The 24106-nt window shown below is 34.0% G+C and overlaps 3 protein-coding genes across 3 annotated transcripts; 1 reads left to right on the top strand and 2 right to left on the bottom strand.

Annotated features, from left to right (window-relative positions):
* Positions 1–8414: 8414 nt before the first annotated feature.
* LOC137922470 (sodium/potassium-transporting ATPase subunit beta-2-like) lies at positions 8415–19101 on the bottom strand. The gene is made up of 6 exons (XM_068765473.1): positions 18870–19101; positions 13890–14147; positions 13151–13331; positions 9749–9860; positions 8938–9106; positions 8415–8595 (listed from the first exon to the last, which is right to left on the bottom strand). The coding sequence occupies exons 1-6, from the start codon at positions 19003–19005 to the stop codon at positions 8492–8494; spliced, it is 960 nt and encodes a 319-aa protein (XP_068621574.1). The 5' UTR covers positions 19006–19101; the 3' UTR covers positions 8415–8491.
* A 718-nt stretch (positions 19102–19819) lies between these two features.
* On the top strand, positions 19820–21496 carry EMC5 (ER membrane protein complex subunit 5). The gene is made up of 3 exons (XM_068765362.1): positions 19820–19986; positions 20062–20114; positions 21086–21496. Exons 1-3 carry the CDS (start codon positions 19908–19910, stop codon positions 21305–21307), a joined length of 354 nt encoding a protein of 117 aa, XP_068621463.1. The 5' UTR covers positions 19820–19907; the 3' UTR covers positions 21308–21496.
* Positions 21497–22325: 829 nt separating this feature from the next.
* Gar1 (Gar1 ribonucleoprotein) lies at positions 22326–23660 on the bottom strand. Its single transcript, XM_068765268.1, has one exon. The coding sequence runs from the start codon at positions 23589–23591 to the stop codon at positions 22929–22931; it is 663 nt and encodes a 220-aa protein (XP_068621369.1). The 5' UTR covers positions 23592–23660; the 3' UTR covers positions 22326–22928.
* Positions 23661–24106: the final 446 nt, after the last annotated feature.

Genomic DNA, 24106 nt, shown 5'->3' with positions numbered 1-24106 from the left:
TTTAATTTCAACAGTTATTGTATTTACGCAAGTGTTAATGCAATTTTTGAGGAGCAAAAATCATACAGCAAAAATTTTCACGTTCGAATTTCAAAATGTCACGGAACGTAATCTCTACGTTGGTGTAAATTTGTGAAAATAGTATAAAAAATTCAGTCGTTTCAGCCCATAGGTATCGCGGTTGGAATATTAAAATGTGGTGTTACGGTATACAGAGGACGCGGCTGCGTTGACAAGGGATGGCCCAACGTACTTGTTTCTAAGAAGTTGCAATCCTATATAATTCATGAACAAAGTGTGAATTATATACAAGATTGTATCCCGGGAATCTTAGTACTCCACTGCCAGGATACCACTGGTCGTATGTGTATATATATATAAAATAACTAATTTTTTTAAACCGTAATTAATGCAAATTATATGAAAATAATTGAAATTTTAATGGAAAGTGGGAGGTTTGACAATTATAATAATGACACCGGACAGATGTCCACAACGAATACGCATGTAAATTTGAAAAAAAAAATAAAAAAATTGCAATGACATTGACAAAATGGCGGGAATTCGTTAATCGCGTCTACGATTTTAAATTTTAATGTTGTTATCAAATTAATTAATTTATTTTTTCTCACTTGTCTAATGTAAGCAATCAGGAACATTAATGCATTATATATTTATTTATTCTCCTTTTTTCAACGGGTAGACGTTCACTGCAACGTATAATTCTTCCCCAAATATCTTTGGAGGAATATACTATAATAGCCTGGTAGGCTGTTTGGCGATTGCGATGTGTGGTATGCAAAGGTTGCTGCTGCCAAACCTCTGGTATTTTATGAGTAGTGGGCCTGATCTACAAGATGGACACACGATCTCGCCATAACTCCTATTGGAAAACTATAAAAGAAACATGTCTAGTTGTGGTCATTCTACCCCTGAAATGATGATATAAATTTACCATTGACAATTCATTTTTCAATGTGTTTTATTGTCAAATCTAATTAACACTAACGACACCTATTTCCCAGTGGCTGTATAAATATACAGATTAAATTATACAGATTTATATTTATCGATGCATTGAAATAACATTTATCTCAATAATTAGCATGAAATACCGGTGATGTGTCGGAGCTTTCTGCTTATAGCTGGATGCTGCTATCTGGATCTTTTATACCGGATTGTATTTGATTTGTTCTACCCGTACAGCACCCGGCGATTAATATTGCACATCGACTTTTAGAAAGAGACAATTGGCTAATTTCGACTTCGTAGAGTGTTATCTCTGTCGCACGAAATGCAAACAGTCCGGTATCTACTAGGAGCTGTTAATATAAGTATAATTTGCTTCTTTTGATAATTATTTTTGTTCTTTGTATAATAACAATGTATAATAACAAATACACGAATTCTTCTATAAGTGGTGGCTTTAGGTTGGGGTAAAATAAAATAAAAAAAACATGTTCACATTATATTTACGTATTTAATTATTTAGGAAAACTACAACTGTATAAAATAAACACCATTATATCTATTGTTAAAATGAGACATTGGGTACTGTAGGTCAGTGCTTACATATCTATAGATAGTAATTCTTGCAATATAATACTCTTTAGTAGGTATCTAAATTACTAAAAAAAATGTTACCATGTGCCGACAGATCGGAGAGGGATTGCCGCTATTTCACGGATCTTTCTTCTTCCAAATGCAACTTAAAAATTATATACAATGTTTCTTATGCGTTACTTGAATTCGCTGCCCAAACACTAGTTCGTAAACGCCTTAAACTTTAAATCAAAGTGCCGGGTTACCTCAATTAAAAATTCCGGAATATTCTTTCTAATGTATTCAAATTTGACCTCTGTCTCGCCTGATGTTAAGCGATGACGAGGTCTATGATGGTAGACTTGACTAGAAGATACCTATTTACTCTTGTCTTGAAGACTCCTTAGTTATAATTGTCTGGAAACAATATCCACTGCAAGCAGTGGCGTACCTAGGGGGGGGCGGTGGGTGCGGTCCGCACCGGGCGGCACATACCTTGGGGCGGCATTTTTTATATTTACTTATGTTCAATGTGAAAATTCTGTTCCCAACATTGTAATTTTGTTAAGAATTTTTTTAATAATTTCAATCAGTGTCGCTGGTTGCGAAAGAAGCTTCTCAAAATTGAAGTTGAAAAAAATTATCTTCGTTCTACAATAAGTCAATTAAGACTACAAAATCTTGCAATAGTGTCAATAGAACAAGAAATTACAAATAATGTAAATTTTGAGAGATACACGATTTTTCTAGTATGAAAGCTAATATGTCTAAAAAATTTACTCTGTGTATTATTAATATTGATTAAATAACTTAATATTTTCTTTATGTGTATTAATTTATAAAAACAACTATTTGATTGACTTGTAATAGAAAGGGCGGCAAACTGGAGATCACCCCGGGCGGCAAAAGTTCTTGGTACGCCACTGACTGCAAGATATAGGGCTCCAAAGATACATATGAGGATATACCATAATTGCCACATTTGGCAGGAGAGAGCTCTGAAAACTTATAAGTAGTGGCATTATTACATAATACACTAAGTGTGAATTATATAAGATTTTATCCTGGGAATCGAACCCATGACTAACGATAGCAAGTATGTCCTCTACGCTAGGCTATCACTCTAGGTTGATTGGTAGAGAATAACTAAAATGCATTAAGTATGCCATTGCATGTGTTTAGTGCATGGCTGCACAGACCGCGGCCCGCCGGTCGAATACTGGTAGCCCGCCGACAGCAAAAATATTACTCTCGTACATTCGAAAAATATTGAATTATATTCCAGAATAAAACCAAAAAATATTAATTACCTATACTTCTGGCGGCCGGCCCGCCATCAGTTCATGATTTGCCCGAGTGGCCCCTAGTCTTAATAAGTCTGTGCAACCATGGTTTAGTGTAAATAAAAAAATGTATTTATTATTAAATCTAATAATTAAAAAAACACCTTGTTTGTATATATGTCTAAGCTAATTGCTATGATTCATACTTGACAGTTAAGTATTAAAAACTTAATAATTCAAAATTTTTAATCATCACCATTTCAAACCGTCCACAGTTGGACATAAGCCTCCTTCATATTTCGTTAGGAGCTGGGATTCGTCATTTTCTGATGATCTTAATAAAGGTCACCTATCCACCTTGTGGGTGGCTGTTCTACGCTACGCAAGCCCATAGGTGGTGTTCACTCCAGAACCTTTAGGCTCCAGCGGCCATGTGAAAACTCACTGCGACTTGAACCTGCCAATCCGCTGGTCTATGTCGATAACTTTCCCCCTCTCACACCAGACATTACCAAGTTTCTATACAGTGTATCATCACTGGCAACATACATTATTTCTTTAATAGAATCAGGCGTTATTTTGCGGAAGTCCATCCTAAGTAAGAAAAGGACCAATATTTAGCCACTTCCGCACATGCAGTGGCAGTCGTGCAATAAAATGCACCGCGCGCCAGCCCGCTGATAAATGCGCATGCGGCAAACAATGCGAATTACACAACTACCACCGGTAAATCACTCAACACGTGTTTCACCCCTCCATGGGGCATCCTCAGGAGTAATGTTACACCGATTAGTGCCAAACACAGAATCTGTGTTGAGTGACAAACACTTTATTGCACGACTACGACTGCATGTGCGGAAGTGGCTAAATATTGGTCCTTTTCTTACACATTATTTCCTCATATTTTTTTAATATTAGACTAAAAATAAAAAACACAGATAAGAAATAATATTTTTATTTGATTTCTACAAATACAGCTTACAAACTAAATGAAGGTAACCTTCGATAAACATACAAATTGATTTATTCAGTTGCAAAGGACGGATATAAGTTTGATTTCTAAAATAAAATAAAAAATGACTAAGAAACATTAAATCTAATGGACGGACATAAATATCAAAATAAAATATAAAAATAATTTATATATATATATATATATATGTATATATGATGTCAGTCATGGATAATCTTGATAACATATATAAAATACAATGACTTTAAAAAGCAGATTTTTAAATTCTAAAATCAATTGAGATGTATATACACTTAAACCTGTTTTTCTGAAGCAATACTGTGATCAATCACTGGCAGACGATGGCGCATGACAGAGGAAAGTGTAAGTCTCACGCTTCGGAGGCCAAGACCCACTTTGGGTCACTGAGCCAGCGGAGTAAGTATACTATGATCAGAAACCAAGGTGAATTTGTTTATAAAATGTAAATTCTTTATCTATTCTTCCAATACAATTTCATCACCTTCTGATGAAACTCACATTTGCCAACGCTTCTTCCAGTCCTCGAAACATTTAGGATTCTTTTTCTGGTATACCCTTCAAGTGTCAAAACTGCATCCCGGACTGGCCTTTTAAGTTTGCTGAATATCCAGAAGTTGCAGGGAGTCATATCAGGCAAAGTGTTGCAGTATGACATCGACCAATCAACACTTAACGCCTTTGAGTCACAATACGTCCTTCAAAATAGTTTAGTCTGAGGCATATGATATTCCAATTATTGAGAAACAGACACTTGGCAAATGTTATACAGTCGTATCAATCTAGGAAAAAAAATCACCTGCCCTCCTAATGCCCGGGTGTTTTAAATAACAATTCACCTTACTTTTTGATCACAGTAGTAAATAGAGACCACTATAAATATCTCGAATCAAACAGTTCAAGTAAAAAAATGTTTTTATGCGGTGAATAAGGAATAGATGTACAGTACCCCAGCTAATTTCGGATTCGTAGAGCATTATCTCTGTCTCACACTAACTTTGCGACGTTTTATCAGTTATGCGACCGAGATAACGCTCTACGAAGCCGAAATTAACCGATTGTCTCTTTCCAAAGGTCGGTGTGCAATATTTATCACCGGATATTGTAAAAAATAAATCGGGACGTTTTAACTTTAAGACTTTCTTCATTAAACATTAAATATAGCTGTTTCAACCACACTTTTATAAGTGAAAGAGACAGATGACTATAATGGGCGTCAACAATTGTAAAGATGCGTATACACGCGTCTAATTTTAGATGCGCACATATTACATTTTATTAATATATATGAAATTCATTTAAATATACATATGATAGCTATACAGGCTGATTGCTTTTAAACGTGTAGATCATTTGACAGCTAAAAGTTTTAAGCACACTCCTACTTTCAATCATCCTGTGTAAAATGATTTAATTTTTTTCTACATTTTTACATAAATAGATTATAATTTTAATATACCGCACTAAAACAGGTTTATGTGTATAATTCTCTATAAAGTCTTATAAAAATGTCAATTGCTATAAAAAAAAATAAAGTGTCATATAAAATAAAACGTGACGTACACATACAAAATCAACAAAATATAAAAGGAATGTGAACTATATTAAAAATACGTAAATGTCTTCTTAAATCGCATAATAACTAATACATTATAAACTAATTTTATTTATATTGGCCACATTGGCAGTTGTGGATCAATTTTAATATTTTAAATGGCAACACAGTTACTTTACGCTCCATATTTTTTATTATAATTCTGATTATATTTTTAGCTTTATTTTGAAAAGATAACATATCTGTATAGATGTAAGGATTATTACATATTTATTTCATTGAAATACTTTTACGTCTTAAAATTGTTTCGCTGTGTTTCCATCTTAAGGGCACTGCACTAGATTTACAAGCTGGGAGATACTTTCATATCATATATTCACTTGTTTTTATTTTAATAATCTTAACAATCCTTAAAAATTATAATTGTTTGCTGCCTAATAAAATAATTATTATTACACACAATCTGAACAAGGATTATATAAAGGAAAATGGCGCCATCTATCATTTGGAATATATATTCAAAAATCTTTTTTATTAACTGAATTACGTAAATATAAACATTTGTATGTCGTTGTGATACACATATATATTAATTCGATACTTATAGATTACTATATGTTTTAATATCAGACTGGAGACAGCGTGACCTAAGATATACACGAGATAGGCCCTTTTCGTTCTAAAGATGTATCGAATAGATTTTACCACACACACACATATATATATATGGTAGTCGAGAGACCTAGAAAACCATCTTTAAATGCTGTGGGCGTTGAAAAATAAACTCACACTTTACACTTACTTAGCTCATTAAAATTAAGGATAATTACATATACATACACCTAACAAAACATACAATTCATATATATAGTGATCGGAATGGAATGATTTTCATTATTATATCATATATATTATAACATGGACATACCTTTGATATTCCCATATAAAATAAATTTATTTCGCAAGCCATTTTAATAAAATTATCACAGGTCATGTCCATCTTATGATATCACATTGCAAGTACCAAAAGAAGTACTTGAAACATATTACATAGTACATTCAGAGAAATATAGTTAGTTTTAGCTCACTGAGATTCAAACATTTTTGATTTTATAATGCAATAAACATTTAATTATCATCCCTGTTTCTATTGGTATATGGTATAAATTACATTATATTGTATAAATTAATAATAATATTGTATGGAATGTGTCCACAGGTCAACTAAGTACTCGAAGTCATTTATATTTAGTTAAACTTAACAACTACGGTGGTATATATTCTACCCTAAAATAGCTAGCATAGTATAGATATAACTAACAGGCACTTTTACAATGCTTTGGACGGTCTGATTGAATGGATGAATGCAAATGAATGATAATAAAAGGGATAGAGTGAATGAAAGAATGAGATGATTTATTAGACCCGATGATGAATGAATTCAGAATATGTCAGAATTAAAGTGTCAAAATGAGATTCGTAAGAACTCTAATTTGTCAATCTTTTCTGCGCGAAAGACCGAAGAACGACGCTTTTAAAATGTGGTGCTGGTGAAGAAAACCAACAGATCTCTTCTCGATCAACTCATATAAAGACCAGGCTCATCGTCTGCTACATCAGATTCTGGGCTACTTCAAAGCTTAGAGGCAACCAAAGTCTCAATAAGCTAACTGTAGTAAGTAGAGTGAAAGAGATGAAATCTGTGCAGGCTATATTAGAAGCACTCAGAAAAGCAGGACAGAGACGCGTGGTGGCAATTTCTCCGAAACGACGGATAGAATGAATGTACGGATGTTTTAATGTATGAATGATTCAGTCAATGAACGAATGAATGAACAATTCAGTTAATTAATGAACGAATTAATGATTCGGTTAATGAATGAATGGTTTATTGATTCGGTTCATGGATGAATGGTTGAATGATTCAGTTAATGAATAATCGAATGAATAATTCGGTTAGTAAATGAACGGATGAATGATTCAGTTAGTGAATGAACGAATGAATGATTCGGCAAATGTATGAACGAAAGAATGATTAAATGATGATGAACGAACAATTTAATGCTAAGTTACATCTATATAAACCAAATATAACACTAAATTAGACGCAATAGCGTCATTTACGAAAATATTGCTGTCTTTTATAAATTTCATTTTGGACGGTATACATTATAATAGTTTATTACTTGTATAATCATCAAATTGGTCTTAAATTTACAGTTCATTTTTATTTATTTATATAATATGAACATAATATTATCTAGACCATTCAATGAACTTTTATTAAGAAAAATCATGTATAAGTCTTTGTTAAATCTTTTACACTGTTATTAACCCTTTCGCTGCGGAGCGTCTAAAAATTATTTACTCTCACAGCCGCCGACACGATAGTAGATGGTCTGTACGAACGACACGTATTTTGTTATTAGATAAAATATCCGCGCGGGAAGCGTGTGCAGCTATCGCGATGGTAACAAACAGATTTATGACCATGATCATGCAATTATTGACAGGATAATGTGAAACAAATGTACGCTGTTAAAAGCGTAAATAGCCGAACGCCAGAAGGCGCTATTCGCTGCGAAAAAGGGTCTAAAGCCAAACGCCAGAAGGCGCTGTTCGCTGAGATAAAGTGTCTATAGCCAAACGCCAGAGGGCGCTGTTCGCTGAGTGAAAGCGACTATGGCCAAACGCCAAAAGGCGATGTTCGCTGAGTGAAAGCGTTTATAGCCGAACGCCAGAAGGCGCTGTTCGCTGAGATAAAGTGTCTATAGCCAAACGCCAGAGGGCGCTGTTCGCTGAGCGAAAGCGACTATGGCCAAACGCCAAAAGGCGATGTTCGCTGAGTGAAAGCGTTTATAGCCGAACGCCAGAAGGCGCTGTTCGCTGAGAATAAGTGTCTATAGGCAAGCGCCAAAAGGCGCTGTTCGCAGCGAAAGAGTTAATTCTTTACATGTCTATTATATTCCAATTTGAATATAAACGTAACGTTTCTGAGATTATTTAACATTTTTATTCTTCATTTTTTCTTCTCTTTAAATATGTAAGTTGACACTTGCAGTCGAATCTTATGTCTAAACGGAAGATACTTACACGGTTCTCCGGGTTCGAATCCACGTACTATTCAATCATAATTTCAAAATGAACCACTCCAAGCTTATCGCGACGGTCGTACTTAATGTTCTTGGCCCAGGCTCGGCATTCTATATTTATTACTCTACCAGCTGGAACATTAAAAAAACAATGAGTGACACCATTACCAAAAAATAAAATTAATGTTACATATTTCATAGTATATACTCTATACAGGATGATAATAAATACGTGTAAAGGATTTAAAGGTGTGTATATACAGCTCATTTGTCAGTAATATGACAGGCTTGTAATCTAGAGTGGATAGCTTAAAGTCCAAAGGTCATCCAGATTCGTAATGAACGGATCAGGTGAAGACCTAAATCTTTATGGGAGCTTCAGTTAGAGAGAAAGAGACGGTGGGGAGTATTAGATAGGACATGCAGAGAGTTCCGTGATCAGAACTACTCAGCCATGCTGATATAGTTACTCACTTTTCGGCCGGACGAGGTGGACAGCTACCAAAGGACTCAGATATCCCTCTGCGTTCTCGTACGGGTAGAAATAACCGGGGAATCCCGGGTACGGAAGGTAATGGATTTCTCCGATGAACTCCTTATCCGCCGGGGTCTCTCCGTGACATGACACCCACACCATGTTCGCCTGAAAGATTAAAAATTAATTATTGACCCATAATACGCAAGATCGGTCATCGTGGCGATGTTCTGTGGATGCTGGATGATATGATGGTGATGATGATGGTATATGTATTACATTAGTTCCCACTATAACACGGTAGATTATTACCTTACGAGGTACGCACATACAAGGCGTTGCACTATGGTGCAATAAGGTTAATATCATATCAAAATTCAATAACAATTTATTTAGTAGGAATATTGACATGAAATTTGAAATATGAATAGCCGAATAAGCAGAGATTTAAAATATATTAAAGAAATTTATTTTATATTGTCAAAAATAATTAATATAGTCACGTAAAAAAAATGTTTATAATATAGGAATAAACGAAACTTTACAAGCAAGAATAATTTATCATAATTATGTATAAATTATAGAATTATTATTATGAACTAGATATCATACGAAGCCCAAATTAACCGATTGTCTCTTTCCAAAGATCTATGTGCAATATTTATCGCCGCATACTGTATATATGAGTACACACAGAACCATGATGGATTTGTAAATTACAAGTACTTTAATCTACTTTGGACTTATGTGATTTTATTGTTGTCCTATAGAAACCATATCAAAAAGCATAAATAAACTTATCAGACTCACATAATCCCTGTTGTACTGGGTGATGTTTTTGATATGCATCTGAAGGTCCTTGGGCATCTCCTCCGGTAGGTTGGCGGTGTCGTTGTAGAATTCTGGTCTCCAGCCGTAGATCCTGAAAAGCGTTAGCATAAAAATTATTATATCATATATCAGCAACTGGTATTCCGTAGGTCGGATACAAGTGTGTTGTGGTAAAAATTAATAAATTTAAATTTTACAATTATTCATTATACATATTCTGTATTTGAGACAGAGTCATGTCACGTTCACTCGTCTCTCGAATTTAGCTTTCAGTGTGCCGCGAAATTGAAGGAATGATTGAATGAATGAATGAAGGGTGGAATGATTTTATTTGTGCCATAGATAAAAGGTTGTGCAGCACTGCTGTATGGAATTGACGTGTCGTTGGATACAAATCTAGATTTTCAGGTGTTCCATATATCTAAATCTAGATTAATTTTTCCATGGCACAGATCTGCAGATGAAAACCGTCAAAGCCCAGAGGATTGGCGAAGTGAGGTAGACCTCTTGTTCCCCTCTTTTAGCTATAACAGAGACTTTTAGATCAATAATTTTTAATTTAATTTTTATTAACATTCTCTCATGTCCTTCACAATTTCTTCCACTCTATCCTCTTCCAAACATTACATTCTCTTACATTCTCTTTTCTTTCGTTCACAAGTCTTACACACATCCCCTCTCTTTCTTCGCCACTGTCTTTTGTTTTACATTTTTCTTCTTATCTCTATTTCTATTAGTATCTCTATTGTAACTCAAATTTTTGACTATTATGTTTTAGACCTTATTTAATTTTCTTTTATTGCATTTAAAATATATATATATATATATATATATATATCGCGGTGTGTTTTGTTTTACTAGAAAGGCCAGGGTTCCGCTTTCTATCTTTTCGTCAACCTCCAAATTCCCACCTTTTTCTTAGTTATCTTTTATAAAGATTTTAAAAAAACACGAAACCCAGCTCAGATAGAGATAATTCCTCTCGCTGTGCCGGTCTCCCTCCGCGCTAAATGCAGGCTGGTTCTAACTATTTCAATTGGGAATCTATAGGCGAGGCCTTTGTCCAACAGTGGACGTCTTATGATAAAATGACTCAACTCAATTTAAATAAAATAAATTATTTAAAATAGTCTAAAGCAGGGACGAACAACACGCTTCCCACTAAATATGTTTATGCGACCAGCCAAGCATTTCTCAAATTGAATTTATTTAATCGACTTTCTCTCATCTGTATATCGTTATAAAATTAACTATATTAAAAAGTGCTACATGATAGACCGACGCAATTAAATTTATATATCTATATGTAATTTTATATCTTGTATCTGTTAAAAGACTCTTCCAAATTGCCAATTGTTTATTTTAATTATTTTAATGTAATTTAAAAATAAAAATTTTGTAAATTCTTACAATAGTGTTACATTTTTTTTAATTTAAATTTACATGTTGATAAAAATGTTGCACACCCCTGATCTAAAGTAGGTAAGTGCGCATATAAGCGATTACATAAATGCATTAAAAAAGTTGCAGCAGTGCAATCTGTTGAAGATTATTTCACAACTATGGCATCTCTCCCGCAAAGCCTTAAATACGTTTGTATTGCGAATTGTCACGACACATTCTTATTGTACATCTGTGATATATTTATAGAAATACTGGCTGTATTATCATCATACTATATTGGTTCACTTAGCTCTGGGTCTATAATAAAGTTCCACGACAATACCTTAGACCTTCAGTTATTAAAAGTAAAAATATTTATTTATTTATTATATAAGATAGAACGAAAAGTAAACGTAATAATAACATACATTTACAAAACTTTTAAGTTAAACGGTTTTTTGATACCCATATTGTGGTGGTTGTGGAAAAATATGTACCTCGTCCGCCATATTGGAACGGCGTCCATCTTGAATTTTAAATTTTGACATAATCATCGTGTTTTACTAGTGTAGCCCTTTCATTTGATACCCATATTGAGGGGGTTAAGGAAAAATATGTAATCCGCCATTTTGTATCGGCGGCCATCTTAGATTTATAATGTTATTGATTTTATTATATTGTATTGTCATCTAAATTAAATGTGTGTACCAAATTTCAGATCAATCTGACAACGGGAATGTGCTTAAATTTCAATTTCTAATTTTGACCCAAATAAATAAACAAATTCCGTACGGGTCGAACTAAATAAAACCGTTTAAAAAGGTCTGCGACGATATATTCTTGCCTAGAAGAAACCTGTACACCCCCTGTTATAATTAGTAAACACTCTTAGTAATAATTAGCTGGAATCTATAACATCTTCTGCTTGTTCCACTCCTTGTGTATTCGCATTATAAATATATTAGGAAAATGCTTTTTATGCCTTCAAATTGTCTATCGTTCTTCACTTGCAAATCTTCTTTCGTATATCGCCTTTCTTCCCTCATCTAAATTGCCTGATCACAATTTTACACAGATTTTTATTACTCATGGCAAAAAGCTTATTGCTGAAATAATTTCAACCAAGTGTAAGGATGTCGTGAATTCGTGCGTTTTCCGTTTTCTGATGGAAAGAGATAAGGAAATTATTTAGTGTAATTTCGCTGCACACTCTCCAAAATGCAGTCTGTAGAATATACAAAAATATACAAATTTAAGATGACAAATCTTTTCTTTATTTATTTACACTCCATTGTACATCATAGTTTTAAGTTCACGGATCCCTCCGTTCCGTGAACTCATTCCGATGAAGCTGTAAGAGCCGCAAGGCTAACAGCACTAACATCATACGAGACAATAGACAATAGACATCATAGATAATAACTAAAAAAAAAGAAACAATTTATATAAAGGTACAAGAGGCGGTCTTATCGCTCGAGGTTGCCTGGTAGAGATCGCTCTACCAGACAACGAAGATTAGAGTTATATGGGACAACCCACTAAAACCTCCTCAGTCGTTGTCTTCGGTACATTTGCAAGAGCTGATGGGTCTACGGAACTCGCAGCTGCCCCTCGGTACTATACCAAGACTGTACTGTACTATAGATGGAGGAAGCTGTGCCTGCCACGTGTGCATCTTCGCTGTACCACAGCAACACGAGACCACTTCGAGTTGCTGTTCTTCACGAATTTTCGTTAACTTAACGATGAAGGCGCCCACCTTCAACGCCCACGAACTTGATGCCCTTGTAGTCGCCTCTTACGACTGGCAGGGATACCTTTGCCTTATTCTAGCGAACCTGGGCTACCCTAAAGTTTGCCCAAATTTCAGCTTGACGTTAATTTATGGGACACTCACTTTTCGAGACATACTGTATCTGTGACATCGAGAAACTGCATAGCTTCAACGAATCTGCATTTCAGAAATTAAAACAATATAAATATAAATATTTTTCTAACCTGTTCAGCTTCAAAAAGATGCATGGTGAGGATTTGTGGAAAGAGAAATGGTTCTCTTGGATGCACGGCTCCCAACCACGGATGTCCACGTCGCACACTTTACCGGGAGGCGGCGGGTTTCGGAAGTCACAGTTGAAGATGTTCTGACCCGCGCCCGCTGTCTGACCTTTTTTCTTGTATACTACCAAAAAAACACATTTAAGTTTAACAAAAATTGACATTTCAGCACATTGCTTAAATGGCCGTTAATCTACTATGTTGGTATACCACGCATTAAAAAAGAAAAAAAAATCTTTCCCAAGTGATTGTAGCACATTTGTATAAAAATACCAATGATAGAGTTATAAAACAAAAGTAGCTACTTCATTTTATTGAGATTGAACGAAAACAATTGAAAAAACCTCTATGGATAAACTTTTAAAGTAATGTCACTTTTTGACGGGAATATTTTTGACATATTATTTTTTATTATCTCCATTACATATTTATAATCTGTACAAAAATAGTGACACGATTTTGCACTATACAAGCCACTGTAACAGATAAAATAAATGGTATCCCATAGAATTAACTTTTATTATAGGCACCGGAGGCATTTCAATTAATATCAGTATCAAAATTAATATGAAAAAAATGCACATACATTATTAAAAAATACATGTACAGTAAACATATGAAGAAACTTATAAAAGAAGGTATTTTAATAGTGTTTGCTATTAAAAATTTTCCAGTCACTTACCCGATAAGAATTCAATAAGCTGATCTTCCCAATACTTATAGCTTTCATAACCGGTGCCCTTGTACCAGATAAGGGTGCTTCTCACATCAGGTGGCAGGGGCCTGAAGCCCAAACCTGGGCTAGTGCCAATGAGACTCTGTTCCATCTGCAGACGCGGGACCCTTGGGTTGATAAACTGCTGGCGGAATGTCACCATGCATATCATGAACAACGCCGCAAGCGCAGCATAGAAGATTATGTAGAAGGTAATTATTTTGGCTGAAACAAAATTATCAGAATTAGAGATAAAATTAAATTATAGTTTAATTTCTGTAAAAAAATAATCACTATGAAAAAAAATATAAAAACTTTGTAATTTCGTATGGAGTCGATAGATGGCCTATTAAGAATATATCTATCTATAATCCTAAAATTGGAGCCTATAGATTAGTCTATTACCTCGCGCTGGTTTAGTTGACGCAGATACTTGTACAACTACCATAAACGGGGCCTTCGGAGTCGGGGGAGTTTAGGGTGGGGGCCCTAAACTCCCACTAGCTTCGACTCTGAGGCGGACGATGGTTCGACGTGGTCTCGAACCATCGTGATATACGCATACCCCGGGACGGGCTATCGAAAAATAGCACAGCGCGAGGGAAGACCGCGTGGCGATCCCTGACCGGGAGATACCGCGGTCCCCCGTTTAGCGCAGAGGGCGACCACCGGGGAGGGTTTTAGTGGGTAGGAATCCCAGATACTCCTGTCCTCCCCCCAGAGGCAGGGAATCTTGAATACCGGAAGATTTCCCTCACCGAAACAAAAAAAAGATACTTGTACTAATAAGCACAGTCCTGTTGAGTTATAATAATAATTTATTCCTATGTCCCAAAGATGGGACAGAGGTCATCCACAGTACGTCATCATCCCGAGCGGTGCCTTGCCTCGCACTTTACTTCGCTCCACGTCATTCCAACTGCCTTCACTTCTGCAGTGATCATCCGTCAGGTTTTGGACGGCCACGTCTTCGCTTTCCTAGAGGATTCCATTCTGGTGCTTGCCTCTGTATGTGATCAGAGTTCCATCGAAGCGTGTGGTCTATCCAGTTCCACTTCCGTTTGATCTGCTGGTCGATATGCATATAACCCCAGCGTTTCCAGAGACCTACGTTGAAGACTTTCTCAGGCCAGGTAACGAAGACTTGGAGCCGACGCGAGATATCTTCAGTGACCTTCCACGTCTCGCATCCATATAGCAACACGGTTTTCACATTAGACTGAAATATTTTGAGCTTAACTCTCCTAGTCAGTTTCTGTGATTATCATACAGAACGAAGCTGTACAAAGGCTGCCTGCTCTGTTGACTTGGTTGCTAATTATTAAGGTAAATTAATATAAGACCAGACAAATACAGAGTGATTGTTTATAGGTGTAAAAGCATTAACAGTGTGAATGTATAACTCATTTGCTGTGAATTAATCACAAGCAACCTAAAAATGTTCCTGAAACCTATTTCAGAAAGTGTTTCCAATATTTTTATTACTGCTTATGAAAATAATTATTGTTTATTATTAATCCCTATAGACTACACTGCAAGATGTTGACCCGTCATATTGTAATATAAAAAAAATAATAAATGTTACACTAATAAGATATACATTCAGCGTTTCAAAGCCTTTACACCTATAACCCATCACCCTTTACATCACTATTTATCAAACACCAGGACGTTTTTTTTCTTTTTGGTCCTCACTGTTGGGGTCATCTATTTCCACCCCCTTTTTTGTTGGGAACAGGGTTTTGTAGAGACAATAATTAATTCAGTTCTCTTTTCATCTCAGTTTCTTTTCTCTTCTTTTGATCTTTAACATTTGCTCTATTACATTTTTCATTTGTCTTCTTACTTTTAATTATCACCTTCCATCCTATCTTCAGTCACTACAGTCTAGGTGTATTTTATTTCTACTTAGATTATTTATAAATACATTTCTACAGTTTTATCTTCAGTTTCTTTGATTTAGTATTTTATTTAAATTTTGTTTTGTTTCCTTATTTATTCACATTTACATTATCATTATTTACTATTAGAAGACCGCTTAAACCTAAGTTTTATTTCTTTCTCTGATATTTTCTACAACCTCCCTGCAGAAACTCAGGAAGAGTGTGCTGCTTACATCATCTGCTATTAAGGAGACAATTCTAGCCCCGTCAATCTTGATACCTAACATCAGGATGTTTAAAGAACTGTCTTCAATTAAAGAATCTTAGTAATAAAGTAAGTTCATATATTATACTGTGGTTTTTCATTACAAGTATAGGTTAATAAAAATAAACATGTTCTCTAATATGGCATCAAATGATATATTAATTTTAAATAGTCCTGGGACTATTCCATTCCATAAACTTTGTGAAAGAAACTGTAAAAGCCTTCGCGGCTAGCAACAATAACATCATCAGAGACAGTAATAATGATATAATAAACAAATTTATATAAAACTGACCATCCATTATCTATGACCTGAATATCACCCAATGACCTGTTTGATAATTTTAAATGAACAGCGTCTAGAGTAAATTCTACATTAAAATAAATTTTATTACTTAACACTATAAAACACAGTAAAGTGAATCTCTTTATAAAATGAATTCTTTATTTATCATTTCAAATCAATTTCATCCCCTTCGAAGTAAACCCTCAGAGTCCCCAAAAACCAACCAGAACGATCCTTTTCCAGTATAGCTTACAAGCATTAACAACTGTTAGCTACTCAAAACACTACAATTATATATAAACTTGGTGACAGGTGGTGAAGAATGAAGTATCTCCTGCTAAGGAAAGCCTTAAGAGAAAGGAATAGGTACAAGTTTTCTGAAAAAAATATAACATAGAGAGACAAACCTGATAGGTAAAGGAGAACCTCGTGCCTTTCTAGGAGGCCCTGTTAAACCTACAAAGCTTGTCAGCTCAACGCACCATATTCCATTCTGTTCTACAATGCAATGGACTTGGGGTAGTGAATCCATGGAATGTTAATAAATGAAATCTCATGACTACTTTTTTTATGTTGTCTCAGAAATTCCAGGATATGCTGGTGGGAGACCATGACCATGTCATAGTCGAGCCTTGAGGTCTGATTTTAGTGTTTTGATAATATGGTTTGAAACAAACTGACATTGCAGATATCTCAAGGCCTACCAACATAGTCTATCTTTGATCATGTCTAATCAAGAGTGGTAACAGGCTTAATTCATTGGAAATCTCAAAAAATAATCATTTAAATAAACAGATAAATCCTAGACTATTAGCTATTATCTTAACAATCTCTCATTAAGTTCTTAGCAGTACTGTTATATGTCCTACAGTGGACAACTAATAAGGCTTCAATAGGATTACTGTGTACAACTTTAAATCATTTATCAAATTACTAAGTTTGACCTGATAATGTCACCCGCTAACATTAATTAATTGGATTAAAAGGCTTCCCTAAAACAGTGTTAAGTATTTGAGCTATTTTGTAAACGAAATTAAACTTACAATTTTTTTGTAAAGACATTTAATATTTTTCGGTGAAAAAGTTTAAAGTGATATATCCAATATTAGCTGTAGAAGCAGACTTTTTACTGCCAGAAGTTTTTAGCCTATCATATTTCAAGGAAAAAATAAATTAAAATATATTTTTGTACAATCTCATTATTTATTCATTAACACATTCCATGCCGTGTGGGACATATTCAACCCCCGCTTCACTTTCCGTTCAAGCCATTTTCAGTTCTCATTGAAAAACAAAGGAGTCTATAAATAAATTATATGTGCATATGTTATGCATATTAAAATTTATAATTTTTCCCGCTAATTACAACAGCATTAAGGAAGTGCAAAGCATATGTCTTAAACTACTTTTTTAATTTTTAAACTGTTGGTTGTATACTCCCCACACAGCCTGAATGGCAAATCTTCTTGAAAAAAATTGTGTAGGAGGGAATGTGTTAAGAGGAGATTCAATTAATTTGTCTATATATGAATACAGATGCTGGTGTTCAACTTTTCTCTATTCTTTTAGAATAATATAGATAGAAACTTCAAAGTATTAGGAACTCTATAAGAGATGAAAGCCATTGGTGAGGTTATTCTCAAGCTATGGCATGACCATAGCAAACGCAGGTTGATTATTATATACATGATTGCTTATAGGGAAAGCTTAGAGGGTAAAAGTTTACCTCTTTTGTTAGAAAAAAGCTTCAAAGATTTTACTACAAATGAGGTTGAAAACTTTTTGCAGTACAAGGTCTGCAGGGGTCCTAAACAATAATTCATTTTAATATGTAATACTAATTCTAAATTGAATATCCTTATAATTACCATCATATTCTATATTATTTCTGAAACCATTGATTTGGTTAGTGTACATTGATTGACCACAAATAAGCTATATACCGTTTTTAAGTTTTTACTCTTATAACTAATCAACCCGTTAAATAAAATAAGTAAATCTGTGCGAGTATACATTCTTTGCTATAACTAATGAAGATGCAATGCGTAAGGTTTTATGACTAAACAATTCCGCAACTTAGATCTTACTTTAGCAACAACAAATTGGTTCTTTTTATTCTTTCATATACAAAAACAAATGTTTTATAAGCCCAGAAATTCAAGTAAATTCATTGTAATTTTTTGTTTTTTCTCCATATTTTTGTGTATCATATATTGATAAAACAGCTTTATAAAGTTATTGATTAAGCAAAACTCACAATTATTCTCTGTGGTAGTGACTAAAATTATTAAATAAATACAATGAACTTGTAAATATATACAAAAACAACAAACAATAGACTATTTGTTTCTCATAAACATGAACATTTCAATACGGACATACGAAATGTAGCCACGCCCACAAAATACATGTTTAAAATTGATTTAAATAAACAATTTTATATACATAACTGTGAATTAAACTTAAAATAAATGATAATTATTTTGATTGAAAAAATATAATATTACACTCACCCCAACTTTCAGGTGTTCTACCCAAAAATTCTCCCGTACTCCCATTGTAAAAGATATTACCCAGTTTACCCTTTCCACTGGATCTGTACGGCTTCGTTTCGATTTCGAATTCTTCTAACTTTGGATTTCGGGACATCTTTATTTATTAACTTATAATCTACGATAAATAACAAAAAAACTTCTCCAAATAAAGAAAGCCAACCGCCACCGGTCTACTCAGCACGACCGTTTACTAACCACAGAGCAGCCAAACCAAAGTGATTTACATATTATACACGAGTAAACAGAACCACAGTATAATAATGCTTATTAACATTGTAGTAATTTTATCTTATATTGTATTTACTAAAAATTCATAACATCTCCATAAGTAATAATAATGTAGTAAGAATTCGTTTATATCATGGCAAAATGTCAGTCTGCCTCTGTTGAACAGTTAGATCGAAAATTTTACAAAAAATATTTTAGGAATATTGATCATCATTCTTTTTAAAGAAACGAAAATCTTGCCTGCAATAAAAATATTTGGAAAATTGATTAATAATAAATTTAGTCCGTAATAGAAAATTTTATTATAAACTTAAGAAACATAGAAACTGAAAGAAAATTAGATAATAACAAGCTTTGGAATTATATTGAGACAAATTAAATTGTTATTCAAACAAGTTTTTAAAAAGTGGCTACGGGTAAATGTATCTTCTGGTTTCTGTATTTGTTTAGAAAATAAATAAATGGAAATCATTGTCTTTCTAAACAAAAATTTAGATATAGCCATTATTGTCTTGTCTTTTACTAGTGTACCAATAAATACATTATGGTAACTAGAAAAGAGTGTAAAATTAATTGTAAATTAATATTCAATAATTTGCTATTTGTTTTCGTATTTACATTAAGTTGCCATTTAATGGAACGAACTAATATTGCTAGTAATCTATTGCTGTCATATTGACGTTAATAGTGTGTATTCAGTTTACGATTAAGAAAAACTTATTCATCATTGTTTAACAATAATTTTCAACTTTATTTAAAATCGTTAAAATGGCATCATCATTGAATAAGTTTCTTGTAATTGTTGGTTTTATATCATTATTTCACTCCGCTTTCTCAGCAGCACAACGTAAGTTGTATTCCAATGATAAATTATAATTGTATTTACTTAAAACTGAATTAAAATTGTCCATTTATATTTCAGACCGCTCCTATTTAAGAATAACTTCTCAGGAATTCACAACTTTACCTTTAGATGTAAGTTTATTATCTAATTAAGCAGATGTTCGTACATTAGATCATTCGATTATATCGCTTCTAAGTATAATAAATAAATTTACTAATTTGTTGAAAATACTTTAATGAACCATTGATTAATTAAATGTTCTTCTCTGGGCTAAATTGTCCAATTGCGGTGGTATTTAAAAATGTTAATTATAAATGATTTTCTCAAAGGTTATTTTACTTTTTAAAACCTGTATCTGCTTTCTTTTAATTTACCAAAATAGACCAAACTATACAGCACAGTCTTTTAATTTACTGTTAGTTTATCTATTTCCAAATAGCGTCATTAGAGAGAGGAAGAAAGAGAGAGGGCTATGCATGGGATTTCACAACAAAATTAAATCAAGAATGAAAAGATCCATAGACATACGAAAGGATGGAAGGTCAAGTTGAAGGAAAAGGACAGTTGGGCAAACCACTGTCGAGAGAACAGATGGCCCCTGAGCTCTTGAAGTTCTGGGTTGGAAATGTCAGCTAGTTTGTGGTTTCTACTTAACAAGTTCAGTATACATCCACCAAAAAGGTGGACAAACTTGTTAGGGTTGGAAATCTATGAGAGGAGCCTATATTCTGCTGTTGACTGCCTATGGCTGAAAAGGTGATAACGATGAAAGAGAATCCCAGCAGGCTGGTTGCCACAACCAAGCAGTACTACTCTAGGCATATTCAGAAAGTTTTTAAACTGATTGCATAGATCAAAGTCCTGGACTCTTTTTTTCAGGATCCCTTGCTGATGACACATTTGTACCATATTTCCAAAACTCTAATATGGAATATGCAAGTTTTTACTAACATTTTAGTTCTTCACTGCCAAAAGCAGATAAATTTTTATGGAATTCTGCTGACAAATTCTGAATCATGCCAACATTGATTCTGATTAAGTATCCTGTGGAATTATGGTAGTTCAGGTAGACCACATGATGTAGATATTACTTTGATTACAGATTGTTGTCCAGGCAGTGGTGAGTTTATTTGCCGTGATGTGGGGTGTGTTGAACATAGCGGGAAATCTCCGTGAGATACCAGCCGCAGCCGAGTTGAACAATGTGAAGTGGGAGACACAGCGCAACTTGCCATCTTTTTACATATTCAATCATAGAGGGAGATCTCTTTCGCCTATATATATCCCCAGTGCAAGTAAAAGTGATTTAGACAATGTAGAATAGGTTATCTGTGTTAGCTGCAAAATTCTTGTGACATATTTTCATCATTTACAAATTAATTGTCACAAAATGAAATGAATATATCAATTGTAATTATAGCAACCAATTATTTAAATACACAAACAATTTTTATTTAATTCTGTCATAATTTGTTTAATAAAGAAATGGAAAGGTGGTCTTTGTTTGAGATAGTGTTACTGCTTTTTACTGTTTTACATGAAGGAAACCACTATATGGGAAACTGTTGCAAAGGCAATACATGTAACTATGTATTGTTTTTTTTTTAATCCCTAATGGCCTCTGTTTTTTGAGGCATCTTGTTCTTCATATTTTAGGACAGAGACTCTTTAATTTACAATGATTTTTTATTTGCATTCTCTCTCATCTGCTGCATTTTCGGTATCTACATCTTTTTTTATTCATCACATTTTTTTTGGTTCCCTTTTTTGGATATTCCTTACATGGTCTCTCTTCCTGCACCACATTATTTCATTTGGTATACTAATAAGTTTAACTTTGTTTTAACAAAAGTATACAATATTGTAACTCGATATTATATATCAATTTAGATTACTAAAATTATGAATTTTTTGTGCATACTTAACCCTTTGCGGTTGATGCTGTCATAGTGGCGGCATTTACAAGTCATCATCAGTCAATCAAAGATGTCAAATAAGAGGAAAGGTAATATTTCTGAATTGGTAAAAAAAAAGAACTGTTTATGTCACCAAATTTGTGTTCAAAATACAAATTTATGAATAAAATTTACTTTTTTTCGCATTCACTGTGTAATATTAAAGTGTCTCTTTAAAGTCCTGTAATAAGAAAATTTCTTTCAACATATACAGTTTAGCAGTAAACATATAAAGTGACAAAAATGGAACAAATAGTTATTTAGAAAATAATTTTAATTACTAACATTTTATTCTTAAAGATAAAAAATAGTCTTGCTTGTGTATATTACACATTAATGGAAGATTCACATATATACATTACCAAACAAAATATAATAAGGGTAGGAATTGAAGCAATTGTCAATTAAATTATTTTGGAAATGATTAAACAGACCAAGAATGATCCACCCATACATGGTATATATGGAGTTTTTTATTATAAAATTGTGGACAATATACTTGCTGTTTACTGAAGTGACATGTTAACATGAAAAATGCATTCTTGGAGTTGTAAAAGTTAACTAATGTTATTTAATATAGCTTATTACTATGGACTTTTAACAGCCTTTTAAGTTTATATGCTGTAATGATGCCTATTTAAAAAATTTGCAGAACAAAACTGTCTATAAAATAAAATTGGAGTATCTTATCTTCCATTTATAATATTAATATCACCGCTTTTAACTACATGGATATTAATATGCATATAACAAAAATAATTCTTGGAAAGTTCTTTCTGTCTGTTTGTTCTAGCTGTCTGAAATGTCTTCAATAAGAGGTAAAATATATAATAATATTTGAAAATTATACTTGGTAATGTATACACATGTACATTAAAGATGAAATTGGCATTTCACATGAATAACATTTATTGACATGTGGTTTATTTACATCATATTAAAATCCTTGCAAGTCAATATTTGTAACACTTGATACACTGTCACTTTCACTTAATATCTACCACGCCCTCCTCTGAAGCCTCCACCTCCGCCTCGGCCTCCGCCACCCCCCCGACCGAAGCCCCCGCCGCCGCCACCTCGTCCGAAGCCTCCGCCACCACCTCGGCCGAATCCTCCTCCGCGACCACCACCGCCTCGGTTGAATCCACCGCCACGGCCACCTCCTCCTCCCCTACCGAAGCCTCCACCACCGCGTCCGCCGCGCGGCCCGCCTCGACCTACGCCTCTCTTCGCACCAGGAGGCTGCGGAAGGAACCTCTTTAAGGGCAATAGCTTCGCGGGATCGATAAAAAACTGCTGTCCTTCCTTAAAACTCTTAGCTTTAATATTTTCACCAAGCTTCACTGACACGTAATAATCTCGCAGATTACCGAAGATTTCGTCGATTTTACCGATCTGTTCCTTATTTTCTAAGTATATTGGGGCGTTGAAATACGGGACGTCTTCGATATCTACTTTACAAACTAGGTCGTCCTGTACCGTCCAGCCGTAATGACCCAGCGGTATAACTGCCTCGGGAGGCCCGGCGTCCTGTTGTCTGTAGCCACCTCCGCCGCCACCACGTCCCCGGCCGCCACCGAAGCCTCCACGTCCACCTCCGCGGCCACCGAAACCGCCGCGACCACCGCCGCCTCCTCGCCCGCGAAACGACATGCTTACAGATTAAAGTTTGTGATCAAAGTAACCTAAAAGCGTCGTGTTTTGATCACATGCGCTTTTGACTTTTCACTTTTTTAATAGTCTCAAGACCATGCAGCCATAGAGCCAACTTTATATTTTGATTATGTTTTAAATGATTTAAATTCAGTTAATAAGTCTACTCTATGTCTGTTCAATTACTTTTTCATAATTTTTTGAAAAAAACATATCATATTTATATTAAAATCCATAAATCTATTATGATTATTTATGTGCTCTACATAAGTAATCATATATGTACTCTACCTAAATGATCAAACTGTTGTAGGGTGCAAACATAAAAAAGTACTAATTTAACCTATTTAGCTATTATAAACACTAAGAAACTGAAATATTGGTAGGATTATAAAAGATTCTTATGCTGGTCGTCATTGATGATTACATCTGGGAATATTTAAAAGCTTTTTTCTATATATATAAATCTATATAAAAATTTTTAATAAGCACGATTTTTAAATTGAATAATGTGT

The sequence above is a fragment of the Battus philenor genome, unplaced genomic scaffold (assembly GCF_028537555.1).
Source record: "Battus philenor isolate CCGP_79_NKW_IND1 unplaced genomic scaffold, ilBatPhil1.0.hap1 SCAF_2, whole genome shotgun sequence".
NCBI classification, from domain to species: domain Eukaryota; kingdom Metazoa; phylum Arthropoda; class Insecta; order Lepidoptera; family Papilionidae; genus Battus; species Battus philenor.
Note: the sequence above shows the minus strand (reverse complement) of the source record. Positions and strands in the feature narration are given on the sequence as shown.